At 45.8% G+C, this 26,196-nt stretch overlaps 1 protein-coding gene across 2 annotated transcripts in view; it reads right to left on the minus strand.

Moving 5' to 3' along the window:
- Positions 1-1,780: 1,780 nt before the first annotated feature.
- The window catches only part of LOC147105393 (uncharacterized), a 44,544-nt gene continuing 20,128 nt past the window's right edge, over positions 1,781-26,196 (minus strand). For both annotated transcript variants that reach the window (XM_086011701.1, XM_086011700.1), the window contains exons 2-4: positions 23,705-25,467; positions 13,090-13,914; positions 1,781-2,671 (exon numbers count right to left, since the gene is read on the minus strand). In XM_086011701.1, coding sequence (XP_085867827.1) covers positions 2,186-2,671; positions 13,090-13,914; positions 23,705-25,267 — 2,874 coding nt within the window. In that variant the 5' untranslated portion in view covers positions 25,268-25,467 and the 3' untranslated portion in view covers positions 1,781-2,185. The remainder of the gene's footprint in view (positions 2,672-13,089; positions 13,915-23,704; positions 25,468-26,196) is intronic.

The following is a 26,196-nucleotide window of genomic DNA, read 5'->3' on the forward strand; positions in this document are numbered from 1 at the left end:
CAGCATTGTTTCTGCTCTTCAAAGGTTGGGATTAGGCAAGGGCAGCAGGTGCCTAGGGACACCATCACCTCCAAGTTCCCCTCTAAGTCACACACGATCCTGACTTGGACTTATCACCATTCCTTCATTGTCGCTGGGTCAAAAATGCTAGGACTCTGTGCCTGCCAGCAGCGTGGGAGCATCTTCACATGAACTACAGCGGTTCAAGAAGGCAGCCCACCACCACCTTCTCAAGGACAGCTAGGGATGGGCAATAAATGCCAGCCTTACCAGCAATGCCCACATCCCGTGAATGAAGTATAAAAAAGTGTGATAAAGATCTGTACAGATGTGAATGATTCAGAAGTGTATGAGTCACTGGTTACACCCTGCTAGCTGTACAGATTAGGCATCAGAAGGAATGCACTAAATGGAGCATCGGATACTCAAGTCCCAGCTCGTTCATCTTTCCATAGAAATTCGTTTTGGCCCCTCCCAATGATCCACAACAATGATGCAAGATTTTCAGTCCTTTACCTTGAAGGTCACTCCACATATTGATCACACTGTGAAAAAGTGCTTCCTGGTGCTTTGTTGCACATGAACTAGTGCTCCAGATAAACCGTATGTTACGAAGGGGAGCTAAATTTGTGCAATCTGTATGCTGCTGCCACTGGATGTCAAAGTAGTAGTATTCTTCCCCCTATCACTAGCACCCGAGTGCAAACCCAGTAGAAGAATGCAGGCAGGATGCTCCAGGCTGTAGTTTGCTACCCACAATCTTACAATAACTCAATTGTCAAAGGTGGTCATTTCAACTACCTCACTTTATTGCGCTCAAGGCACAGGCTGATGAGTAGCACTCTTCCCCTTTCAAGCACGTGGTGGCAATATCAAGCACTCCCACATTTATCCTAACAGCCAGCCTAAAGCTGTCTCCTCTGCCTCAGTCCTTGAACTACACCAGTGAGACTTTTTCCACCCCGCCCTCCCCCATTTGCCACACCAGCCATCCTGTTTCCTCAGATTCCCAATTATGGCCAAATTAAAACAGTTTTGTGCTGTGGGTTATTGTCCACTTGGAAATGGACTGCGACGAGCTAGTTTCACATCGGATGCTTACAGCCAGAGCCATTCATGATGCCAGAATGGGCGAGGTTTGTACCCAGGTCCCAGAGGTGAAAGGTCAGCAGCTAAGCCATTCTGCTACCCTGTTCTCTGAAGTACCTAATTTGCATATTAAAGGAAGAAAATCTTAAATGAATAGTAGTCCATGTTTACCTCTTCCCTTGAGCAGCTCCAAATGCAATCAATTCACCCCAGCAGTCAATAACCAGCAGCCACACAATGCTCTTAGCTGCCTCGACTGTGGCTATTTTCCAGTCAAACCATCAGGCAAAGCCTCAGCAAGCAAAGAGGAGCCTTATGCCCCTCGCCTTTCACCAGCGCGGGTCCTTAGTAAAGGCCGCTGCTGAATACATTGTTCAAGTGCTTCTGGGCACTGCGTGGTCACCCGCGGGCTAGGTTACACATGAAAACCCAGGCAAAACTCTATACAGTAAGATAGGTCACCGATCTTCACAGTAAAAGGGACAGACTGCAGGCACTGATCCCATAACACAAAGCTGGAACCCCCAATTCATTAGAAACACATTTGATTTATTCACTGACTAACCTCACGACCCTGGATAGGATCTCTTGTACCAAAAAGTGAGAATCATAAATTTAAAAACTTGCTAGCTAAGATTTTTGAGATGAAACTGCATTCTTATTCCAGCTAATCTTTATTTAATACAACAGATTTATTGCAAGTGCCTTTTAATATTGAACAATAGTAAACAACAATGATTTTGCTTTTGGACAATGGGAAAAAGAGCTCTATTAAACACCCCAATAGTCTATACACCAATAGCAAAATACAAATTGAAATCTTGGAATTTCAAAGAACAATGTAGAAATCCTCTTTTTTTTAAAATAAAGTGACTATTCACAACTATTGAATTTAAATATACAGGAACAAGTATGGGTCACAAACTTCCTGTCGGAATGTGTGACAGTTGTAGGATTCCTTGGGAGGCTGTCGTTGGCCCATCCAGTGTTTGGTTTCCTGTGTTTGTAGGTAACTCTTCTCACTACCTTCTTGAAAGTTGGTGTTTAACATGCATTATATAACATATTAACATATACAGTTCACTCCATCCATGAACTACAGTGTAAAGGACTCCAAAGTAGCAGAATTTGAGGTGGTATTTGAAACGGAGAGTTTCTTCCTCATCTTATCCAATGCCGCCTGCTTCTCCTTCAGAATTTCTTTGAGGCGATTTATTTTCTCGTCTCTGACTGTTTCATCTACCTCAAGTGGGCTGGGCGGTGGGAGGCTTGCAGGGTTTTCCCACTTGAGAGGGTGCGGTTTATGAAGGGACGGAGGTGTGCTCCTCTCCTCTTGGGCAGCCAGACTGCTCAGCTCGAGCGAGGATGAAACTTTGAGACAGCTTGGCAGTGTTGGGACAGAATGCTCAGTGTCGACACTCTCCGTGCATCCTACATCAAGGTCCACACAAGTCTCCATTTGAGAATCGGCAGAGGTTTCAGAATGAGTGTCCTCTTCATGGTGCTTTGTCCTCTTGGCAGTTATAGATTCATCAGTCCAGTCTGGGTTTAGACAGCCAGAGGTCTGAATCTCAACTTCAACCTACATGAAAAATGTAAAAGGATTAGTGTGTTTTTATCCTTTAGTGAAGAATAGGACAAAGTATATTCAGTGGGCCAGTGTGTTCTCCATCCTTAAGCTTAAACCCAACAGTCTCACCTTTAGGGCAATAAGTCTAGTAATGATCCAAGTAAGATTTGCTTGTGTGAGCCATTACTAAAATACTTTGTTAAAATTTAAAAGACTTTGCTTTTGTAAATGCAGGCTAGAGACTATCCAACTGGCAAGGATAATGATGGAAAACGGCATCGATTTAAATCCACAAACTAAACCAGAAAATGGTTATGGAACTCACTAAAATTCTCAATATATAGAACTTCGACAGGATGGCTTGGTTCCAATTGTTAAAACATGTTAAAATTTGGTTAACTGATAAACATGAAGTCAACCAAGAGCGTGTTTATACTGCAACTTTAGCATTGCTGCAAAGTCGCTGTATAAAGCTGGAGTGTGGGCCTCACCCGATTCCAGAGGGGTGACTACCCGAGAGAGCTAATCTCACAGACCTGCAGTGTCAAACTCAGTTTACAGAGTGCTCAGGGGTTTCTTACACCACTGAGACACTTAAACCAACCTGGAGTTCATTAAACTTTGACACTGAAACTAACTGCTGGGAGAGGCCTATGCATATATATTACATAGAACCTACAGCACTGTCACAGGCTATTCGGCCCAACTAGGCTAGCCTGGTGTTTATACTCAACCCAAGCCTCCTCACACTCCGATTACCTCTTTCCACCCTGCCTCTGGATCCCTCTCCCTCATGTATGTATCAAGACTTTCCTTAAACCCATCAATGCTATCTATTCAAGCACTCCATGTGGCAGAGAGTTCCACATTCTCTGAGGAAAGAAATTCCTTTATTTTTATGTATTACCATTGTAAATTCCTAGGCCCTCATTCATGGGACACTGGCACCAGTACTAGTACTGGGACAGGAAGGAGCTGTACCACTGGGACAGGCTCCACCTCAACCGGAGTGGGACCAGTGTCCTAGCTGATTGGATAAATAGGGCTGCGGATAGGACTTAAAACTAATAAGATGGACGGAGGGATCTGGTGATTATAACATAAGCCTGAAGATAAAAGAAATAGGAGATGAGAGCAAAGATCTCCAAGGCAAGGAATAAGGGTAACAAACAATCAAGGAACAGATAGTTATAGAATGCAAGTATAAAATGACTTAAAAATAAAGTGAGTGGAACAATTAATAAAAAAATGAAATTGCCTGTACAGTAATGTACACAGTGCCCAAAACAAAATGAGGGAAACTGGAGGTAATAATTCACAGCGAGGAACCAGATGTAGATGGCTTATAGAACAGGACTGGCAGTTAAATAGTGCAGGCTGTAACATATTTAGAAAGAACAGGGAAGGAAGGAAGGTGCGATAGCTGTACTGTACTAAATTTCTGACAGGACTGGACAGACTAGATGCAGGAAGGATGGTTGGGGCGTCCAGAACCAGGGGTCACAGTCTAAGGATAAGGGGTAGGCCATTTAGGACAGAAATTAGGAGGAATTTCTTCACCCAGAGAGTGGTGAACCTGTGGAATTCTCTGCCACAGAAGGCAGTAGAGGCCAATTCATTAAATATATTCAAGAAGGAGTTGGATATATTTCTTAAGGCTAAAGGGATCAAGGGGTATGGGGAGAAAGCAGGGACCGGGTACTGAATTTGGATGATCAGCCATGATTGCATTGAATGGTGGAGCAGGCTCGAGGGGCCGAATGGCCTACTCCTGTTCCTATCTTCTATGTTTCTATGTAACACCTCTATTTAATAAAGGAGGGAGACAGAAAGCAGGCAACTATCGACCAGTTAGCCTTACATCTGTCATTGGGAAAATGCTGGAGTCCTTCATTAAGGAAGCGGTAGCAGGAGATTTAGAAAATCATAATATAGTCAAACAGAGTCAGCATGATTTTATGAAAGGGAAATCTTTGAGGATGTAATGAGCAGGGTGGATGAAGGGGAACCAGTAGATGTGGTGTATTTGGATTTCCAGAAGGCATTCGATAAGGTGCCACATAAAAGGTTACTGTACAAGATAAGAGCTCACGGGGTTGGGGGTAATATATTAGCATGGATAGAGGATTGGCTAACTAACAGAAAACAGAGAGTCGGGATAAATGGGTCATTTTCAGGTTGGCAAACTAACTAGTGGGGTGCCACAGGGATCGGTGCTGGGGCCTCGACTATTTACAATCTATATTAATGACTTGGATAAAGGGACCGAGTGTAATGTAGCCAAATTTGCTGATGATACAAAGATAGGTGGGAAAGCAAAGAATCTCCAAAGGGATATAGATAGGCTAAGTGAGTGGGCAAAAATCTGGCAGGTGGAGTTTAATGTGGGAAAATGCGAGGTTATCCACTTTGGTAGGAAAAATAAAAAAGCTAGTTATTATTTAAATGGGGAGAGATTACAAAATGCTGAGGTACAGCGGGATCTGGGGGTCCTTGTACATGAATCATAAACGTTAGCATGCAGGTACAGCAAGTAATTAGGAAGGCAAATGGAATGTTGGCCTTTATTGCAAAGGGAATGGAGTAGAAAAGTAGGGAAGTCCTGTTACAACTGTACAGGGCGTTGGTGAGACCACACCTGGAGTACTGCGTACAGTTTTGGTCTCCTTATTTAAGGAAGGATATACTTGCATTGGAGGCAGTTCAGAAAAGGTTCACGAGGTTGATTCTGGAGATGAAGGGGTTGTCCAATGAACAAATGTTGAGCAGGTTGGGCCTATACGCATTGGAGTTTAGAAGAATGAGAGGGGATCTTATTGAAACATAAGATTCTGAAGGGGCTTGACAGGGTAGATGCAGAAAGGATGTTTCCCCTCGTGGGAGAATCTAGAACTAGGGGGCATAATTTCAGAATAAGGGGAAACCCCTTTAAATCGGAAATGAGGAGGAATTTCTTCTCTCAGAAGGTCGTGAATCTTTGGAATTCTCATCCCCAGAGAGCTGTGGAGGTTGGGTCATAGACAGATTTTTGAACGATAAGGGAGTCAAGGGATATGGGGAGCGGGCAGGGAAGTGGAGTTGAGACCAAGATCAGATCAACCATGACCTTATTGAATGGCGGAGCAGGCTCAAGGGGCCAAATGACCTACTCCTGCTCCTATGTCTTATGAATAGTGGTAATCTACAGACCACCTAATAGTGGAAGGGAAGTGGAGCAAGAAATATGTAGGCAAATCTATGAAATGATAAAAGACATAGAATATTCATGAGAGATTTCAACTACCCACCAAATAAACTGGCAAGAGTTGTATCACTGGAAAGGGGAAAAGGGAACAGAGTTTTTACAGTGTGTTCAGGACTCCGTTCTTACCCAGTACATAAGAATCCAAACGAGAGGAATCACTACTGGATCTAGTAATGCAAAAAGTACCTCAGCAGATAAAGAGAAGTGCATGGGAAGATACAGGCAATAGCGATCATAACATAAAGTTTAAAATAATAACTGAAAAAGACAAAAGGCCAAAGTAGTAGATTGGAGAAAAACTAATTGAGGGGATGAGAATGGAACTAGGGACAGTAAAGTGGAAAAAAATGAACAGACAAAATGACAGATCAGCAGAGGGAAATATTTTAAAAGGTGATCAACAGAATTCAGGAGAACTGGAATATCATAGCCAATAATGAAACACCGTGGATGAATAAAGAAATAAGGGTAAAATTGAAACTAAAAAAAGGTGTACATGAAGTACATAGACAATAAAGAGGATGACAACAAAAGGGAATACAAAGAGGTTAGGAAAGAAGTCAAAAAAATTCAGAAAGCAAAAAGGAACTATGAAATTAAATTATCAAGGAATATAAAAAGAAATAGCAATTATTCTATAGACACAAATAGCAAAAGGAAAATCAGGAATATGGATATGGCCACTAAGGGATGCACAAGATAAACTCATTAGGTAATGACAGCAAATTATCAGAAATATTGAATAGTTACCATGCCTCAGTATTTACTAGGAAGACTAACAAGGTGGGCATGACATTAGAAGAGATCAAAAAAGATAAAGACATTTAAGATAGAAAAGGGGTGGGGGGAATAACTGATAAACTAATCTAACTTGCGTTGAACACCACTTGGAAGATGCACTGAAGGTAGCAACGGCACAGAATTTACTCTGGGTGGGTGACTTCAATGTCCATCACCAAGTGTGCCTCGGTAGTACGACTACTGACCTTGCTGGCCAAGTCATGAAGGCCAGATGGGCTTGTGGCAGGTTGTGAGAGAACCAGCACGAGGGAAAAATACCTACTTGACCTCGTCCTCTCCAATCTACCTGTCGCAGATGCATTTGTCCATGACAGTATTAGTAGGAGTGACAACAGCACAGTCCTTGTGGAGACGAAGTCCCATCTTCACACAGAGGACACCCTCCATCGTGTTGTGTGGCAGTACACCATAGTAAATGGGATAGATTCAGAACAGATCCATCAACTCAAAACTGGGCATCCATGAGGCACTGTGGGCCATCAGCAGCAGCAGAATTGTATTCCACCACAATCTGTAACCTCATGGCCCGGCATATCCCTCACTCCACCATTACCATCAAGCCAGGGGACCAACCCTGGTTCAATGAGGATTGTAAAAGATCATGCCAGGAGCAGTACGATAGCAAAATACTGCAGATGCTGGAAATCCGAAATAACAACAGAAATTGCTGGAAAAACTCAGCAGGTCAGGCAACATCCGTGGAGAGAAATTTGAGTTGACGTTTTGGGTCGAAACCCTTCTTCAAAACGGGAAAGAAAAGAAAATAGATCGAAGGCAGGGCTACGATCGAACAAAAGAAGTAAAAGAGACAATGAAAGGTATTCGAAACCAGACGCGATGGTAATAGGCCAGTGGAGACAAAAGACAGCTGAGATTAGGTGTGAAGTGTGCTGGCAGGAAAGGAGACAGCTGTTTCAACAATTTCAGATCATAACCTCGGCCCCTATTACTTTTTTACTTATAATTTTTTCCACCCCTTTGTTTTGGGTCTTCCTTTCCCCCCCCCCACCTTTCCTTTTTTTCTCTCTCCCACCTGGCAGCTGTCTCCTATCCTGCCAGCACACTTCACACCTAATCTCAGCTGTCTTTTGTCTCCACTGGCCTATTACCATCTCGTCTGGTTTCGAATACCTTTTATTGTCTCTTTTACTTCTTTTGTTTGATCGCAGCCCTGCCTTCGATCTATTTTCTTTTCTTTCCAGTTTTGAAGAAGGGTTTCGACCCGAAACGTCAACTCAAATTTCTCTCCACGGATGTTGCCTGGCCTGCTGAGTTTTTCCAGCAATTTCTGTTGTTATGCCAGGAGCAGTACCAGGCGTACCTGAAAATGAGGTGACAACCTGGGGAAGCTGCAACACAGGACTACATGCATGATAAACAGCGGCAGCAGCATGCAATAGACAGAGCTAAGCAATCCCAAAATCAACAGATCAGATCAAAGCTCTGCAGTCCTGCCACATCCAGTCATGAATGGTGGTGGACAATTAAACAACTAACGGGAGGAGGAGGCTCCATGAATATCCCCATCCTCATGATGACGGAGCCCAGCACGTGAGTGCAAAAGACAAGGCTGATGCGTTTGCAACCATCTTCAGCCAGAAGTGCCGAGCGGATGATCCATATCGGCCTCCTCCCGAGGTCCCCAACATCACAGAAGCCAGTCTTCAGCCAATTCGATTCACTCCACGTGATGTCAAGAAACGGCTGAGTGCACTGGATACAGCAAAGGCTATGGGCCCTGACAACATCCCGGCTATCGTGCTGAAGATTTGTGCTCCAGAACTAGCCGCATCTCTAGCCAAGCTGTTCCAGTATAGCTAAAACACTGGCATCTACCTGACAATGTGGAAAACAGCCCGTGGACGTCCTGTCCACAAAAAGCAGGACAAATCCAATTACCACCCCATCAGCCTACTCTCAATCATCAGCAAAGCAAAGCGATGGAAGGTGTGGTTGACAATGCTAGTGTGGCATCAAGGAGCCCTAGTAAAATTGAAGTCAATGGGAATCGGGGAGAAAACTCTCCACTGGCTGGAGTCATACCTAGCACAAAGGAAGATGGTTGTAGTTGTTGGAGGTCAATCATCTCAGCCCCAGGATTTGCTGCAGGGGTTCCTCAGAGCAGTGTCCTGGGCCCAATCATCTTCAGCTGCTTCATCAATGACCTTCCCTCCATCATAAGGTCAGAAGAGGGGAAGTTCGCTGATGATTGCAGTGTTCAGTTCCATTTGCAACTCCTCAGATAATGAAGCAGTTCATGCCCGAATGCAGCAAGACCTGGATGACATTCAGGCTTGGGCTGGTAAGTGGCAGGTAACATTCGCTTCACAAAAGTGCCAGGCAATGACTATCTCCAACAAGCGAGAGTCTAACCACCGCCCCTTGACATTCAACAGCATTACCATCGCCGAATCTCCCACCGTCAACATCCTGGGAGTCATCATTGACCTGAAACTTAACTCGACCAGCCACATAAATATTGTGGCTACAAGAGCAGGTCAGAGGCTGGGTATTCTGCGGCAAGGGTCTCACCTCCTGACTCCCCAAAGCCTTTCCACCATCTACAAAAGCACAAGTCAAGAGTGTGATGAAATACTCTCCACTTGCCTGGATGAGTGCAGCTCCAACAACATTCAAGAAGCTCGACACCATCCAGGACACAGCAGCCCGCTTGATCGGCACCTCATCCACCACCTTAAACATTCACTTCCATGGGAACACAACCACGTGCAAGTTCCTCTCCAAGTTACACACCATCCTGACTTGGAAATATATCGCTGTTCCTTCATCATCGCTGGGTCAAAATCCTGGAACTCCCTCCCTAACAGCACTGTGGGAGTACCTTCACCACATGGAATGCAGCGGTTTAAGGTGGCGGCTCACCACCACCTTCTCAAGGGCAATTAGGGATAGGCAATAGATGCTGGCCTTGCCACATCCCTGGAACAATTTTTAAAAACTTACGGGGGTGTCCAAAACAAGAGGTCATAAATATAAGACAGTCGCTGCTAAATCCAATAGGAATTCAGGAGAAACTTCTTTACCCAGAGAGTGGTTAGAATGTGGAACTCGCTACAAGGAGTAGTTGAGGCGAACAGCATAGATGCATTTAAGGGGAAGCTAGATAATCACATGAGGGAGAAAGGAATAGGAGGATATGCTGATGGGGTTGGACGAAGAGGGGTAGGAGGAGGCTCATGTGGAGCACAAACGCCAGCATAGACAAGCTGGGCCGAAGGTCTGTTTCTGTGCTGCAAGTAACTCGATATAATGGAACAACCTTTGTAGGTGGTGTTGTGTGGACATGGGAATTGTTTGCATGCTCCTGAGCAGGAACGTAGCAGTTCCAGGCAGGCAGTATAAACTAGGTACTTCCTAACTGAAACCCATAATCAGTCTCCGACCAGTAGCTGCAGTATAAGTGTACTCCGTAAACAAACCAAAAAGCCTTAAATTGCCAACACATCTCATTCCAAGTAACTCCCATCCATCATCTACGGTTTTCTGTCTACTATATACAGTCTTTGAAGGTTGGTCAAAAAATTATTTTGAGCTTTCTCTTGTTTTCATCCTGCTCACCACCTGGTCCTCAGAGGGAAGTGTAAAGAAGGGACTTTATGCGTGGGGCAAGTCTCCTACTGATCTCTCCACCCCCATTAATTGCTCCAATACCAAGATGTAGCCCAATAAACTGCTCAACCAAAATAAGGGGGGCAAAACATGCGTTCAGAGTAGCTAAATTTACATGTCCAAGTCTTGGGTTCAAACTTGGGTTCTCAATGCCATTCTAGCATTGATACTGGAAGAAGATTAGTTCCTCCCTGCACTCAAGGTAACAACCTCAAGCAAATATTAAATAAGCAAAAATGATATCGGACAATTAATGCAGAGACAAAACATCAAAATAACCACAAAAAAAATCAAACCAAGATTGCACAAGTATACAACTTACCTTTGGCGTAAATCAGGACTGGTGACGGCTACTTCACGTACCAGCATGGTAAACCCAAGTATGAAAGGTCATTGAGGACGCTACCTCATGACCTTCCCTCCCATGCAACTATTCGACCACAGGAGGAGCCCACCAGGAGGTACAACAGCAAGATCAAGAGAAAGAAACTCCTTGATAAAGAAAACAGGCTAATTGCTGAGGAAGAAACACATATTGGAGAGGAGAGGATGGATGAGGAAGAGTAAAGAAAGCCAGGTAGCCTATTGACGAATTAGGATATTGTACATTGGTATGTATTTCTTTAGCTGAAGGGTGACCACTAGATATTTGATGTATGCTATACAAGCCCATTTTCTTTCTTCATTAGCTATACTCCTTTAGGAGACAGCAGAATGGAGCACACATTTGCTCTTTTGACAGAGCAGTGGGTCCCACTCAATGTCCCTTCTTTGCATTCCCTCTGACTCGATGAGCAGTCAGCTTTGGAGGAGGTCACCAGAAAGAGAAAGCAACACTTGGTATTATAATAACAAGATAATAAGGCCTAGCTTCCTGAACAAGAGTAAGGGGTTAGTAAATCTATCTTTATTTAAAAATCTTCTATCCCCGCATGCTTCCTGTCAAGTTTTTCCATTGCAAATGCCCATGTCCTCATTTATAATGGAAACACCTCCACTGGCAAGAGGGTGTAATTACTGTGACAAGTTTACATAGACAGTTCCTATTTTGTGGACATAGGAATTTACAATGGAAACACATAAAAATATACAACTTTACAATGGGGACTGAATTACATCTCTGCGCCCTGGTCCAATTATCCCCTGCCCTCTAACATCACCTGAAGTGCACACCTGGTCTTGACTTCAGTGCACAATGCCAGGAGATCAACTAGTCAGTTTTATCATTTGATACATTTTTCTCTTCAACTCATTCCTATTAGCTGGCTATATTGAAATATTAATTTATCACTTCCTCTCCCAGCCACACAATACAGGACCACTAGCCACAAGAGCGGTGACAAAAGATATAAATAGCTGTAGTAAAACTGAACAAGTACACATTACTAAAGGATGAGGTGGCTGTCGTACTCCCCTCCTCCCTCCTGTGATGGTTCAGTGAGTAGATTCACCGCAACATGATCTACTGAGAAACACAGACCCGCAGTCCCAAATTCTAGCTGTACTGAGTTAACCGATCTCTGCTAGGCCTTCTTCCAGCTCCCTGCTGCTGTCCAGTAACCTATACTGAACGTGCTCGCAGGGTCAGGATAGCACTCAGTTATGATGCTCTCTACAGGCGATTGCCTGCCCACACTCACGAGTCAGGGTCACCGAGGAAGAGCATCATTTGTTTTCAGTGTCAGAGGACTACTGACACCACAAAACTGGACTCCTGCTAGGGCCATTACCTCAGAAGAGAACGAGAGCAGAAAACAACCAAGAGTGACATTTAAGGCACAGGTGAAATGTTATCCTCATGGTTTTCACTATGTTCTGATTCCCTTACAATTACTAGCACTGTGCTTCTAAATTGACACTTTTTCCTGGGGACTGAGGAGAATACAAACCCAACTGTCCATTTATACAGAACGTACTACACTGAAATGGTCGTGGATTTCCAAGCTTCACAGGGAAGCAGTGGGTAGTCACACGGGAATAGGTTGCTTAACCAATTATATCTGCAGCTGGGGAATCTAGAGGGGAAAGTTCTGCTTGTTTATTCAGATTCCAAAATTAAAAGCAAAGGACCAAAACAAGTTGTGAAAATGTAACTGCTTTTACACTACAAAAACACGAGTACAAAAAAAAGCACTAGATTAGTTTGTGTTGACCACAGGCAGGTCAAGTGTTGGCCCAAGAATGGTCTTAAACATTGTAACTATAGAGGAACATGTACTCTCCTTCATCTCTACCCTCAGGGAGACTCAACTCATGCTTCATTCATCATAAAGGTTTCAGAATTAAATTTTTTACTGGATATAAAATTGAGCCTTTCAGGGGTTGTTCAGTGGTAACCAGACAGCATACAGCCCAGCACCCTTTTCCAGTTAGGTACGCCTGTGGAATACTCCTATAACCTTGTTACAGACAAACAACGTTGATCTTCTGAATATAATTCTCCCCTCCCCCTTTCAGAGCTAGACTGGAATCAAACAAATAAAAGTCCCGGCAAGCACTAATTCCAACATTATCAATTCCCCTTCCTTTCCATTCTGGATGACTCCCCCATTCATAGGCATTGAAATACTACACAACCACTACTACACAACCAAGAGTAGGCATTAAGCTCACAAATTTTTTGCAATTCATGCAGAGTGAAACATGGTTTGATTTGCCTTCCCAATTTCTCACTTCAGTTTCATCTACCTCAGCTTTTCCTGCGGCACTGAGTGTTAAAACAGATCATCACCATGTGCTCAGTAAAATTAAATACCTCTTTTCTCTTCCTTCTGTATTTACTATGGTATCCTTCTTCAGATTCAGAAAGACAGTCCACCAAATTTGCTGAACTAGAGTTCACAGGGGGTTCTGAATATTCTCCCAATTCTGTTGGGCTAGGTACTCTATAGGCATCTGCACCTTCTTCCAACGCTATTGGGACACGTTTTTTGGAATAATCGTGACATTCTTCCAATGCCAATAGGCTGGACTCCCTTGAGATGGCTGTAAACTTCTCCAATTCTGTTGGGCCAGGCTTTGTGGAGAAAGCTGGACATTCTTCCAATGTTACTGGGCTGGGCTCCCTTGAGATAGCTGGGCACCCCTCCAATTCTGCTGGGCTAAGCACTCTAGAGATAGCTGCACATTCTTCCTTTACTACTGGGCCAAGTTCTTTGGAGAGCTTTGGACATTCTTTGGATGCTACTGGGCCAGGCATCCTCGAGACACTTGGACATTCTTCCAAATCTGCTAGCCCGGCCTCCTTGAAAAGCTCTGGACACTCTTCCAATCCTGCTGGGTCATGCTCCCTGGTGAGCTCTGGGCATTCCTCCAGTTCTACCGCCCCAGGCTCCTGAGAGAGTTCTAGACATTTTTCTAAATCCACTGGATCAGGCTCCTTAGAGAGTTGTGGAATATATTTTATAGGACTTTCCAATCGACATCCTGAAGTATCAGCAATGCCAGTCAAGGAGATTCTATAAAGGTGAACTTGGACATCAGCATAGATTCCTGCTTTTAACAATAAGTCTCTATCCTCAGAAAATGGAGAGCTTCTTGCACAGCTTTCTGGAAGGGTATTTGGCAACTGTTTCAGAACCTGTGAAAATACGAGATGCAGGGATTTCAGTAAAAGTATTGCACTACAAAACAACACACAATGTGCAATCAGCTCCACACAATAAAAAAACACATGGGAGTCACATCAGCAAACCATGCACACGCTATATTTCCTTCCATTTACAACTTTTAGCAAAGAAGTGGGCGGGAGTACAAAGGGAAACTGCTCGACTCTCCTGTCTACTCCTGCTTTAATTAACAAGTAGAGAAGGGAAAAAAACAAACGACTGCACTCCTGAGGTGAATAAAGGTTTTGTGGGCAGAGAGTGATTCTGAGGCATAACCAAAACTATTTTCAGCCCATAATTCAGCAGTTCTTCAACCAGCACGGTGGCATAGTGGTTAGCACTGTTGCCTCACAGCGCCAGGGACCCGGGTTCGAATCCGGCCTCGGGTGACCGTCTGTGTGGAGTTTGCACATTCTCCCCGTGTTTGCGTGGGTTTCCTCCGGGTGCTCCGGTTTCCTCCCACAGTCCAAAGATGTGCGGGTTAGGTTGATTGGCTATGATAAAATTGACCCTTAGTGTTAGGGGGATTAAATACGTGGGGTTACGGGGATAGGGTGGGATATGTGTTGGTGTAGGGGTTACGGGGATCGGGTGGGATATGTGTCGGTGCAGGCTCGATGGGCCGAAATGACCTCTACCTGCACTGTGGGGTTTCTGTGATTCTTCTGTGATTCACACCACATGTATCCTGATCAGAATAAAGAACCTTACATTGCAGCCAGTGCAGTTGCACAACTGCTCAAAGAGTTAGTGGCTTAACAGCATTTTTCCCAAAACCTTCGAAAGGGCATTGGTATCATTCTATGATTCTACGAAATCCTCACAGGATGAAGGGACACACCCGTCTACCCTTCACCTCACGGTGATGCATGCTGGAGAAATCTGCACATGCTCAGAATACACTGCTGTGATTAGAAGCTTTCCAACTTTTGGAGGTAAAAACATCTTTTTCCAGAGGTTTGCTAGCACTGTTGGGGGGGGTTTAAACTAACTTGGCAGGGGGATGGGATACAGAGGGGAGCTGAAATAGGGGGTGATGTGCTGCCAATTATAGAGAAAAAAACAAGTCAGCTTGGTAGACAGGGCAAATATATAAGGGCAAGGCTGGATGGCATCTATTTTAATGCAAGGAGTCTTGCAAATAAGGTGGATGAACTGAAGGTGTTGATAAACACATGGGAGTATGATATTGTTGCTATCACGGAGACATGGTTGAGGGAGGGGCAAGACTGGCAGCTCAATATTCCGGGGTACAGAATCTTCAGGCGAGACAGAGGGGGAGGTATAAGAGGAGGGGGTGTCGCAATATTAATTAAGGAGTCAATTACTGCAGTAACGAGGGATGATATATTAGCGGGTTCCTCTAATGAGGCCATATGGGTGGAGCTTAAAAACAAAAAGGGGGCAAGCACTTTGCTGGGAGTGTACTATAGGCCTCCAAACAGTCAGGGGGAGATAGAGGAACAGATATGTAGGCAAATCTCAGAGAAATGTGCAAATAATAGGGTAATAATAATGGGGGATTTCAACTTCCCCAATATTAACTGGGATAGTCAGAGTGTGAAAGGCTCAGAGGGTGCAGAATTCTTAAAGTGCATCCAGGAGAGCTTTTTGAGCCAGCATGTAGAAAGTCCTACAAGAGAGGGGGCGGTACTGGACCTAATTCTAGGGAATGTGGCCGGCCAAGTGGAAAAAGTGCTAGTAGGTGAGCACTTTGGTGATAGTGACCATAATATGGTAAGATTTAAGGTGGTCATGGAAAAGGACAGGGATGGGCCGGAAATAAAGGTTCTAAATTGGGGGAAGGCCGATTTTAATGGGATAAGGCAGGATCTGGCCAAAATAGACTGGGATCAGCTACTTGTAGGAAAATCCGCATCGGAGCAATGGGAGGCTTTCAGAAGGGAGATTGAGATCATACAATGGCAACATGTTCCCGTAAAGGTCAAGGGTGGTTCCAAAAACCACAGGGAACCTTGGATGTCAGGGGATATACGAGAATGGATTAGGAAAAAAAGGAGGGCTTTTGGTAGGTACAAAAGGCTAAAGTCGGAGGAAGCCCGAGAGGAGTACAAAAAGTGCAGGGGGATACTTAAAAAAGAAATTAGGAGATCAAGGAGGGGCCATGAAATAACACTGGCGAGCAAAATAAAGGAAAATCCTAAGATGTTTTATAAGTATATTAAGGGTAAGAGGATAACTAGGGAAAAAATAGGGCCCATTAGGGACAAAAGTGGCAATCTGTGTGTGGAGCCGGAAGATGTAGGAGGGGTTCTAAATGAATTTTTTGCATCTGTTTTCACTATGGAGAAGGACGATGTAGACATAGAAATAGGGCGGGGGGACTGTGATATGCTCGAACATATTAACATCGAGAGGGAGGAGGTATTGCCGGTTTTAGCTGGCCTAAAAATGGATAAATCCCCAGGCCCGGATGAAATGTATCCCAGGCTGCTGTGTGAGGCAAAGGAAGAGATTGCGGGGGCTCTAACACATATATTCAGGACCTCTCTGGCCACAGGGGATGTGCCAGAGGACTGGAGAACCGTTAATGTAGTACCATTATTCAAGAAGGGTAGTAGGGAAAAACCGGGGAACTACAGGCCAGTGAGCCTAACATCAGTGGTAGGAAAATTATTGGAAAAAATTCTGAGGGACAAAATTTGTCTCCACTTGGAGAGGCAAGGATTAATCAGGGATAGTCAACATGGCTTTGTCAAGGGAAGATCATGTCTGACTAATTTGATTGAATTTTTTGAGGGGGTGACTAGGTGTGTGGATGAGGGTAACGCAGTGGATGTGGTATACATGGATTTCAGTAAGGCCTTCGATAAAGTCCCGCACAGGAGACTGGTCAAGAAGGTAAGAGCCCATGGAATCCAGGGTGCCTTGGCACATTGGATACAAAACTGGCTTAGTGGCAGAAGGCAGAGGGTGATGGTCGAAGGTTGTTTTTGTGACTGGAAGCCTGTGGCCAGTGGGGTACCACAGGGATCGGTGCTGGGTCCCTTGCTGTTTGTGGTCTACATTAATGACTTGGATATGAATGTAAAAGGTATGATCAGTAAGTTCGCGGATGATACAAAAATTGGTAGGGTGGTAAATAGCGAGGAGGGTAGCCTCAGTCTGCAGGACGATATAGATGGGTTGGTCAGATGGGCGGAACAGTGGCAAATGGAATTTAACCCGGAAAAGTGCGAGGTGATGCACTTTGGGGGGACTAACAAGGCAAGGGAATACACAATGAATGGAAAGACCCTAGGCAAGACGGAGGGTCAGAGGGATCTGGGTGTGCAAGTACACAGATCCCTGAAGGCGGCGGAACAGGTGGATAAGGTGGTAAAAAAGGCATATGGGATACTTGCCTTCATTAGCCGAGGCATTGAATATAAGAGCAAGGAGGTTATGATGGAGCTGTATAAAACACTGGTTAGGCCACAGCTGGAATACTGTGTGCAGTTCTGGTCGCCACACTACAGGAAGGATGTGATCGCGTTAGAGAGGGTGCAGAGGAGGTTCACCAGGATGTTACCAGGGCTGCAGCGCTTCAGCTATGAAGAGAGACTGGGCAGATTGGGTTTGTTTTCCTTGGAGCAGAGGAGGCTGAGGGGGGACATGATTGAGGTGTACAAAATTATGAGGGGCATAGATAGGATGGATGCTGAGGAGCTTTTTCCCTTAGTAGAGGGGTCAATAACTAGGGGGCATAGATTCAAGGTAAAGGGCGGGAGGTTTAGAGGGGATTTGAGAAAGAACTTTTTCACCCAGAGGGTGGTTGGAGTCTGGAACTCACTGCCTGAAAGGGTTGTGGAGGCAGGAACCCTCACAACATTTAAGAAGCATTTGGATGAGCACTTGAAATGCCATAGCATACAAGGCTACGGACCAAATGCTGGAATATGGGATTAGATTAGACAGGGCTTGATGGCCGGCGCGGACACGATGGGCCGAAGGGCCTCTATCCGTGCTGTATTACTCTATGACTCTATGACTGAGGTGAAGGCATTGAAAAGACAAAAAGAACATTAATTTAAATCATGTCATTGTAAAATATGGATTTTTAAACATTTTGTTTAGAACCTGATTTTGAACATAAGAAATTTCAATTACTGAGAAAAAGAACAGTAGATAAAAATTATTCCCAAAAAATATTTTGACTGACTCAACTGAATGTGTGATGGTGGAATGTTTTAAATATTTAGATAGGGATTTCCTTGTGACATAGATTTGCTATTATAAAATGCATGATGCAAGAAGTAAGGTTTGTGGACAGTAGCAAGACTTTCAACAACATTTATCTCAACAAACGGACTTTGAGGTCCATCAACCTCCCAAACTCTAGTAACAGGACTTTCTGGGGAGGTAAAAAAAGCTAAAAACCTGCAGACAATTTCAGGAAAAACTCTGGGAAATTCCTCCACAATTCACTCAATGACCTAATCTAACCCACCGTCTCAATTTTCCAAAATGTCCTCCTCACTCAGGAACTCCTACCATCAGTAACACCCTCACCTGCCATTTTGTTTAGAGACTGCACTATAGGGTTTGAAAGAACAAGCACAGATTATTCAATCAATCACAGGGCCTGTACTGGAAATGGCAATGTGTTGAATGGAAGTTGTGCTGGATTGTCCACACATTGAGTCAATGAGTGGAAAATCTAACCCAATTGTAGTGAGCACTTTATATTAAAAATGGTGAGGGGGGAAAAGAGGAAAAAATCTTAAATATCAGATACATTCAAAGTGAAAGTAATTTTATCCCACCAATAAAATAACTGATTAAAATTAATGTAAAGACAAAACTAAAATTTTCGTATTTTCTTAAGCCCTTTGTGAAACCAGTTTAACTACTTTTCAGTTGGAAAGTACCACTCTATATTGCAGAATGCTGCTTAGCCCCAGTCTTGAACGAACATGCCTACAAGTCATAGGAAATCCACATTGATAAGAGAATGGCATCAACTTATATTTGTGTACCTCTCATTCTATACAGACATGTCAGGCCACATTACAGGGCAGTGACTATTAAAGAACTCTATTTTTCACAGGGTGGGGGGGGGGGGGAAAGAGTTATGGGGAAATGGAGAGAGGAACAGAAGAAGCCAAAAGCATGGTCAAAGAGGAATATCTGAAGGAAGCAGAGAGGGAGGTGGCAAGGGAGTGCGTTTCTCAGGGTACATGCAAGGTGGTGAATAGTGGCCACCAATAGGGGAGTGGAATGAAGAAATAGGCTGGTGTTGGAGCAGCGGAGGATCAAGGGGTGTGTGCAGGAACAGAGGGCTGGAGGAGTGTAGGTGGGAGCATTAAATTATAAAGAGACATTGAGAGATTAAGTGAGTGGGCAAAACTGTGGCAGATCGATCTCAACATCGGTGTGAGGTCATCTATTTTGGTCCAAAAAAAGACAGACCCGAGTATTTATTTATTTTTTAAATTGTGAAAAGCTAGGAACAGTGGAGGTCCAGAGAGATTTAGGGGTCCATGTACACAGATTACTAAATGTAGTGGATCAGGAACAAAAAATAATCAAGAATGTTAGGCCTAGAAATTCACTTTGGGGCGGCCAGCTCGCTCGTGCCCAAAAGTTAGCGCTGGGCGGGGAGCCATTAGCGATCGTCAGATATTCAGTGTTTGCACCCCAATTCAGAACCGGGTGCTATACCAGGGTGTGCCCGCCTCCGCTTGGGGCGCTGACACTGAATTTCAGCGCTCTTGGCGCCGCTGCGGAGCGGCAGGCTGCAGTACTGCAGGCCTCCTCCTTCTCTTAAGGGGGAGCTGCCTGCAACGGGGAGATCGCCACTGGAGAGTGCCGGCAAATGAGCCCGGCACCACGGAGAAGTGCCGGGTTCGCGGAAAGCAGCCGGCAATGCCGCGGGGGGGGGGGGGGGGCGGTGGAGGAGGCCGGGGAAGGAGGTGCGGGCAGGCGGCCGCCGAAAAAGCGGCCGGCCGCACCTTCCCCTTTAAAGCGCCCCACTAAGGCTACAGCACGGCCCCGTTTTCTGGTCGCTGTTTGCGGCCGCTTTGGAGGAGGCGGCCGCTACTAAATATGGGGATCGGGCCGGTTTCGGGGCGGAACCGGGGCACTGCGCACACCGATGACGTCATCGGTGCCGGCGCAGCGCTAACGGCTACCGCCGCCAATACCGCTGCGCTGAATATCAGCGCAAACTCATTTTTGGCGCAGAAGCCCTCTTTAGGCGGTAACTGGCCGCAAAGCTGGCAGCGCCTTAATGAATTTCTAGGCCTTAGTCTTTATCACGAGAGGGCTAGAATATAAAGGGGAGGAAGTTTTGCTGCAGCTATACAAAGCCCTGGTTAGACCACATCTGGAGCACGGTGTACAGTTCTGGGTACTGCACCTTAGAAAGCATATACTGGCCTTGGAAGGAGTGCAGCGCAGATTCACCAGAATGTTACCAGGGCTCCAAGGGTTAGATTATGAGGAGAGATCGTATAAACTAGACCTGTGTTCCCTGGAATATGGAACATTAAGGGGTGATTTGATTGAGGTTTTTAGGATTTTGAAAATAATTGAAAGGGTAGAGAGAAACTTTTTCCGCTGGTGGGGGAGCATAGGACAAGGGGACATAATCTTAAAATGAGAGCCAGGCCATTCAGGAGAGAAGTTAGGAAACACATCTTCATGCAAAGGGTGGTAGAAGTGTGGAACACTCTCCCATAAAAAGCAGTAGATGCTAGCTCAATTAATAATTTTAAATCCAAGATCGATAGATTTTTGCTAGCCAAGGGTATTAAGAGATATGGAGCTAAGGCTGGTAAATGAATGTAGGTTACAGATCAGTCATGATCTCATTGAATGGCAGGACAGGCTCGAGGGGCTGAATGGCCTACTCCTGTTCCTATGAAGCAGTCAAAGATATTAGGGGCATTCAACATGCAATTAGATGGGAGTGTGGACAGTTAGGAGTATTAGAGTGATCGGCATTCATGGGCCAACAGCCTCCTCTTATCCTTGATTTTTTTCCCTAATATTCTTCATATGCATTAATACGCCATGTTATAATGTAAATGCAGCCTGAATTCAGAATTCTGAATTCCTGCCTATCCCCATATCCCTTTGTTCCCTGAATTCAGAGTCAAGGCTACATCTGGCACTGCACAAAAACTCCCTGGAGGAAGGGGCCTCACTTTACTTCATGCCTCAACACTGGATTTACACCACAAAAGTGTCAGTGCAATGCCAAAAGCACTTTGCGCCAATGCTAAACTTGTGAGTCAAGAATGACTCGGGGGGGGGGGGGTGGGTGGGGAGAGTGGGAAGTGCTATTTGGTAATGAAGAGGAAAGCAGACTTCTTGGAGGCACTTTATCGATTGAGGTGATATGGAGTCAGCAACGAATTGATGAAAATGCACAGAGAGCCTCCACATCACCTCCACACTGGGCTTGGCCATTTCAATATCGCATCAGCCGATGTACCACTGATCAATCTGCGAGCCTTCTGACAGATAGGGCAAGCTCTTTGAAAACACTGCCTTCAAATCCACAGATCATTTCAAACTGAGACTGAATCTTCCAGCAGGTGGCACTCCAAGTCCATTAATGTGAAACCCTGGCTTCTGCCCGTGCAAAAGAACATTTTCAAAAAATGATACTGTCCTTGTGATGTTTTTCCCACATGCCATGTGGGAGTAAAGCAGTGAAGCACTAGTTCAGTTTGGCTTTATGCCAATCACTACTTCAGCACCAAGTGCTAAAACACACAAGGTACTGCTGAAATCAGAAGTCTTATTACAAGTCAGAGAGCACCCAATTCTCATTTAATGCAGCTCGAGTTACCTTGTGCTACCAGTCAACCCACCCCAGAAAGTGAATTCCTATTTTTTTTATACTCCCATCACTTTCTCATGTCTCCTGCAAAACAGACATTTTAAGTATGTTTTAAAGGAATTGGGGAACTCAGACCTTAATTCAACCAGTCCCACCACCCTGGGTTAGCTGCAGTGACATAAGAACATAAGAAATTGGAGCAGTCGGCCATTTGGCCCTTCGAGCCTGCTCCGCCATTCAATAAGATCATGGCTGATCTTCTACCTCATCTCCACGTTCCTGCACTATCCCCATATCCCTTGATTCCCTTAGTAGTCAAAAATCTATTGATCTCTGTCTTGAATATACTCAACGACTGAGCCTCCACAGCCCTCTGGGGCAGAGAATTCCAAAGATTCACCACCCTCTGAGTGAAGAAATTCCTCATCTCAGTCCTAAATGGCCGACTCCCTATTATGAGGCTATGACCCCTGATTCGAGACTCCCCAGCCAGGGGAAACATCCTCCCTGCATCGACCCTGTCAAGCCCTGTAAGAATGTTGTATGTTTCAATGAGATCACCTCTCATTCTTCTAAACTCTAGGGAATACAGGCCCAGTCTACTCAATCTCTCCTCATAGGACAATCCCCCCCATCCCAGGAACCAGTCTGGTGAACCTTCGTTGCACTCCCTCTATGGCAAGTATATCCTTCCTTAGGTAAGGAGACCAAAACTGTACACAATACTCCAGGTGTGGTCTCACCAGGGCCCGATATAATTGCAGTAAGACGTCTTTACTCTTATACTCAAATCCTCTTGTAATAAGGGCCAACATACCATTTGTTTTCCTAATTGCTTGCTGTACCTGCATGTTAACTTTCAGTGATTTGTGTACACGGACACCCAGGTCCCTCTGAACACCAACATTTCCCAATCTCTTACCATTTAAAAAATACACTGGTTTTCTATTTTTCCTACCAAAGTGGATAACTTCACATTTCTCCACATTATATTCCATTTGCCATGTTCTTGCCTGTCTATATCCCCTTGAAGCCTCCTTGCGTCCTCCTCACAACTTACATTCCCACCCAGCTTTGTATCATCAGCAAACTTGGATATATTACATTTGGTCCCCTCGTCCAAATCATTGATGTAGATTGTGAATAGCTGAGGCCCAAGCACTGATCCTTGTGGTACCCCACTAGTTACAGCCTGCCAACCCCAAAATGACCCGTTTATTCCTACTCTTTGTTTTCTGTCCGTTAACCAATCCTCACTCCATGCTAGTATATTACCCCCAATCCTATGAGCCCTAATTTTGTTTAATAACCTCGTGTGGCACCTTATCGAATGCCTTCTGAAAATCCAAATACACCACATCCACTGGTTCCCCTTTATCTATTCTGCTAGTTACAACCTCAAAAAACTCTAACAGATTCGTCAAACACAATTTCCCTTTCATAAATCCGTGTTGACTCTGCCCAATCCTATTATTATTTTCTAACTGCCCTGTTACCACGTCCTTAATGATAGATTCTAGCATTTTCCCTACTGCTGAGGTCAGGCTAACTGGTCTGTAGTTCCCCATTGTGACTCACCATTGGGAGCAGAAGTAAGCCATTACCAAGAGTGGATCAGAGGGCCAAATGCAGACTGACCCAGGGATGAAATTGTAGGTTCTGGGGAGGGGGCAGCAGTACTTCACCACATAAAAAAGATACACTTCAAGATTTAGCTAGCTACTCTCCTTGTGAATTAGGTTAGAGCACACTGTCCCATGGAGAAGAATGGTTGTATGTCCAAGGTTCTTACTACATACATTATTAAACAGACAGCAACTAGGGATTGATCAACAAGTGCACTGCCCAGTAAGAAAATGGGCTCCCATTATAACAAACCGTTCATAATTATGATCATTAGCTGGATGGTTGCATGGAACCCATTTGTGCAAATGCATGCATGTTAGATACTAGTTTTCAAAGCTGTTCACCTGTTGTGCCAGATCCAATCCATTCTCAACTGGATGCCAACTCGTGTCACGGGCACCAATACCCATCCCACTAGGATTATTTAACCAGTCGTCTCTCTTTATGTCACGTTCCTTTCCTTTCGTGTCAAGTTCATTGCTCATTTCAAGTGAACCGGCATCCTGTCTTGTAGTTGTAGTGCTGAGCGAGGTTTGACTGGTCTCGATCCTCTGTTCAGCCCGTCCTGGCTCACCAAGGGACCGGTTCGGCTCAACCTGTCCTGGCTCGCCAAGAGACCGGCTCGGCTCAACAGGCCCTGGCTTGCCAAGAGACCGGCTCGGCTCAACCCGCCCTGGCTCGCCAAGAGACGGGCTCGGCTCAACCCGTCCTGGCTCGCCAAGAGACCGGCTCGGCTCAACCCGTCCTGGCTCGCCAAGAGACTGGCTCGGCTCAACAGGCCCTGGCTCGCCAAGAGACCGGCTCAGCTCAACCTGCCCTGGTTCGCCAAGAGACTGGCTCGGCTCAACAGGCCCTGGCTCGCCAAGAGACCGGCTCGGCTCAACAGGCCCTGGCTCGCCAAGAGACCGGCTCGGCTCAACCCGTCCTGGCTCGCCAAGAGACGGGCTCGGCTCAACCCGTCCTGGCTCGCCAAGAGACTGGCTCGGCTCAACAGGCCCTGGCTCGCCAAGAGACCGGCTCAACTCAACCTGCCCTGGTTCGCCAAGAGACTGGCTCCGCTCAACAGATCCTGGCTCGCCAAGAACCCCCTTCGGCTCACGTGGTCCCGATTCCCTTAGAGGCAGCCTCCCTTTGTCTGCACCGGTGGGAATCTCAATGCCTTTTTGGGCTAAGAAGTACAGTTGCCCATTGTAGAGGAGCAGCGCGTTTTCTTTGAATGAATTCCCAGCCTTGGTATCCAATGGCTTGCTGGCGTAAGCCTTCATCAAACTGTCCATGCTGGCCCCCTTTGCCTGCTGCTTCACGAACATCTTCAGCACCTGAGAGGCCAGGTTGTTGCAAAATTTTACAGAAACTGGTGTTGGGGCAACAGGAGCTTCTTTTCCTGCCCCGTTCATTTTGGTGTCTTGTCTCCGTGAGGAAGGCTCTTTGCTCGGCACTTTGGCCGCTGGTGAGGCGGTGGGTGTCTCCTGAACCGGATCAGTCACACCTTTAGCCCCGCGAATCAGCGACGATGGTTTGGGCACCAAAGGCAGGAGGCGCTTGGCCTCGGTCACCTTTACTGGGTTCACCGGGCAGATTAAAATGGCTGTGGAGGGTTTGGTACCATCTCCACCCTTGGGCAGGTTGTGGGTTCCTCCGAAAATCTTCTCCTGGACTGCCACGGGCAAGGCGAACGTGGAGATACAGCGAACCTCAGCGTTGACAGGAATCTGGATGTAGGTCCCAGGGCTGGACACGCTCTGCGCCATCCCTGAACGAGCGGCTGGGGAAGGGCTGGCGGCCGAGCCACTTGCAGGAGAGGCGATGTTGGAGTGAACTTGCTCACCGCTGCTGGCCTGACCTCCACCAGATGGCTTGGGGGTAAGTGCCGTCTGGGGCACAGGACCCAGCTGGTTTTGGTTCATAGTTCCTCTGGATCCAGCCTCCTGGGAGGCTCTCGAGTGGGTGCTGATTGTTGGTTGGGGGCTTTGCACAAAATAGAAACTGGAATGGGAGACCCTCCGCTCAACACGGTCCTGAACGCTGGCGGGATGCCTCTTGATGTTGAGAGGTGCAAGGAGAGACAGTCCTCTGAACTTAGGGGGCTGGGCAGTGGCTCCAAGTCCTGAAAGCACAAAAAGGGGAAAGATTAATTACAGGTATACCTCAAATAAACCAATGTCTGTATTACTGGGGGTGTTGAATTCACAATTAAACAAAGCCGCGACAATCCAGGTTAGAGCAGGAGTCAACATAAAAACTTCTCGCAAATAATCCTACCGGAAAACTTGCCATCCCTCCCCATCCCCCCATCCAAATATATGGACTGCCTGCAATGGGACTCGCTGTCTCCTGGCTCAGCAGTGCCCTGGGCCGATGGCAGGTTGATGCAGACTACAACCAGAGGCACTTCTCACTTGGGTCTCAATCTGTCTTAGGCAACCTATATCCGCTCATGTTCCCCCAGTACTGCAAGACTCACTGTGTCCAAGCCACCTAACACAGGCCGAGCCAAATGTTGGCAGAAAGAAGCTTCCACCGAGTTGGCACACCAGAGTCCAAGCAAGGACACCCAAATTATCCACTTAGCGAGAGAGCCCAGGGTAGGAGGATCAGCCATGATCTCCACCCGGGTCGCGGTGCGCCATTGTGGGCTAGCGGAAAGTCGGCGAGGTCCCCACTCACTTGTTTCCAACCTGCTCGGTGATGACCAGGTATCCACGTGTCACAATACACCATCCCGGGTTTGGGGAGCTGGGGGCTGTAAGATTTTCTCCATTCTTAGACACCTCTTACTGCTATCTGGCGCAACATACATCAAGTCTTGCAGAGGTTCTGCCTTCTGGCTAGGTGC

The sequence above is a fragment of the Somniosus microcephalus genome, chromosome 18 (genome assembly GCF_052327205.1).
Source record: "Somniosus microcephalus isolate GS21.2 chromosome 18, FLI_Smic_1.0, whole genome shotgun sequence".
In the NCBI taxonomy this organism is placed as follows: domain Eukaryota; kingdom Metazoa; phylum Chordata; class Chondrichthyes; order Squaliformes; family Somniosidae; genus Somniosus; species Somniosus microcephalus.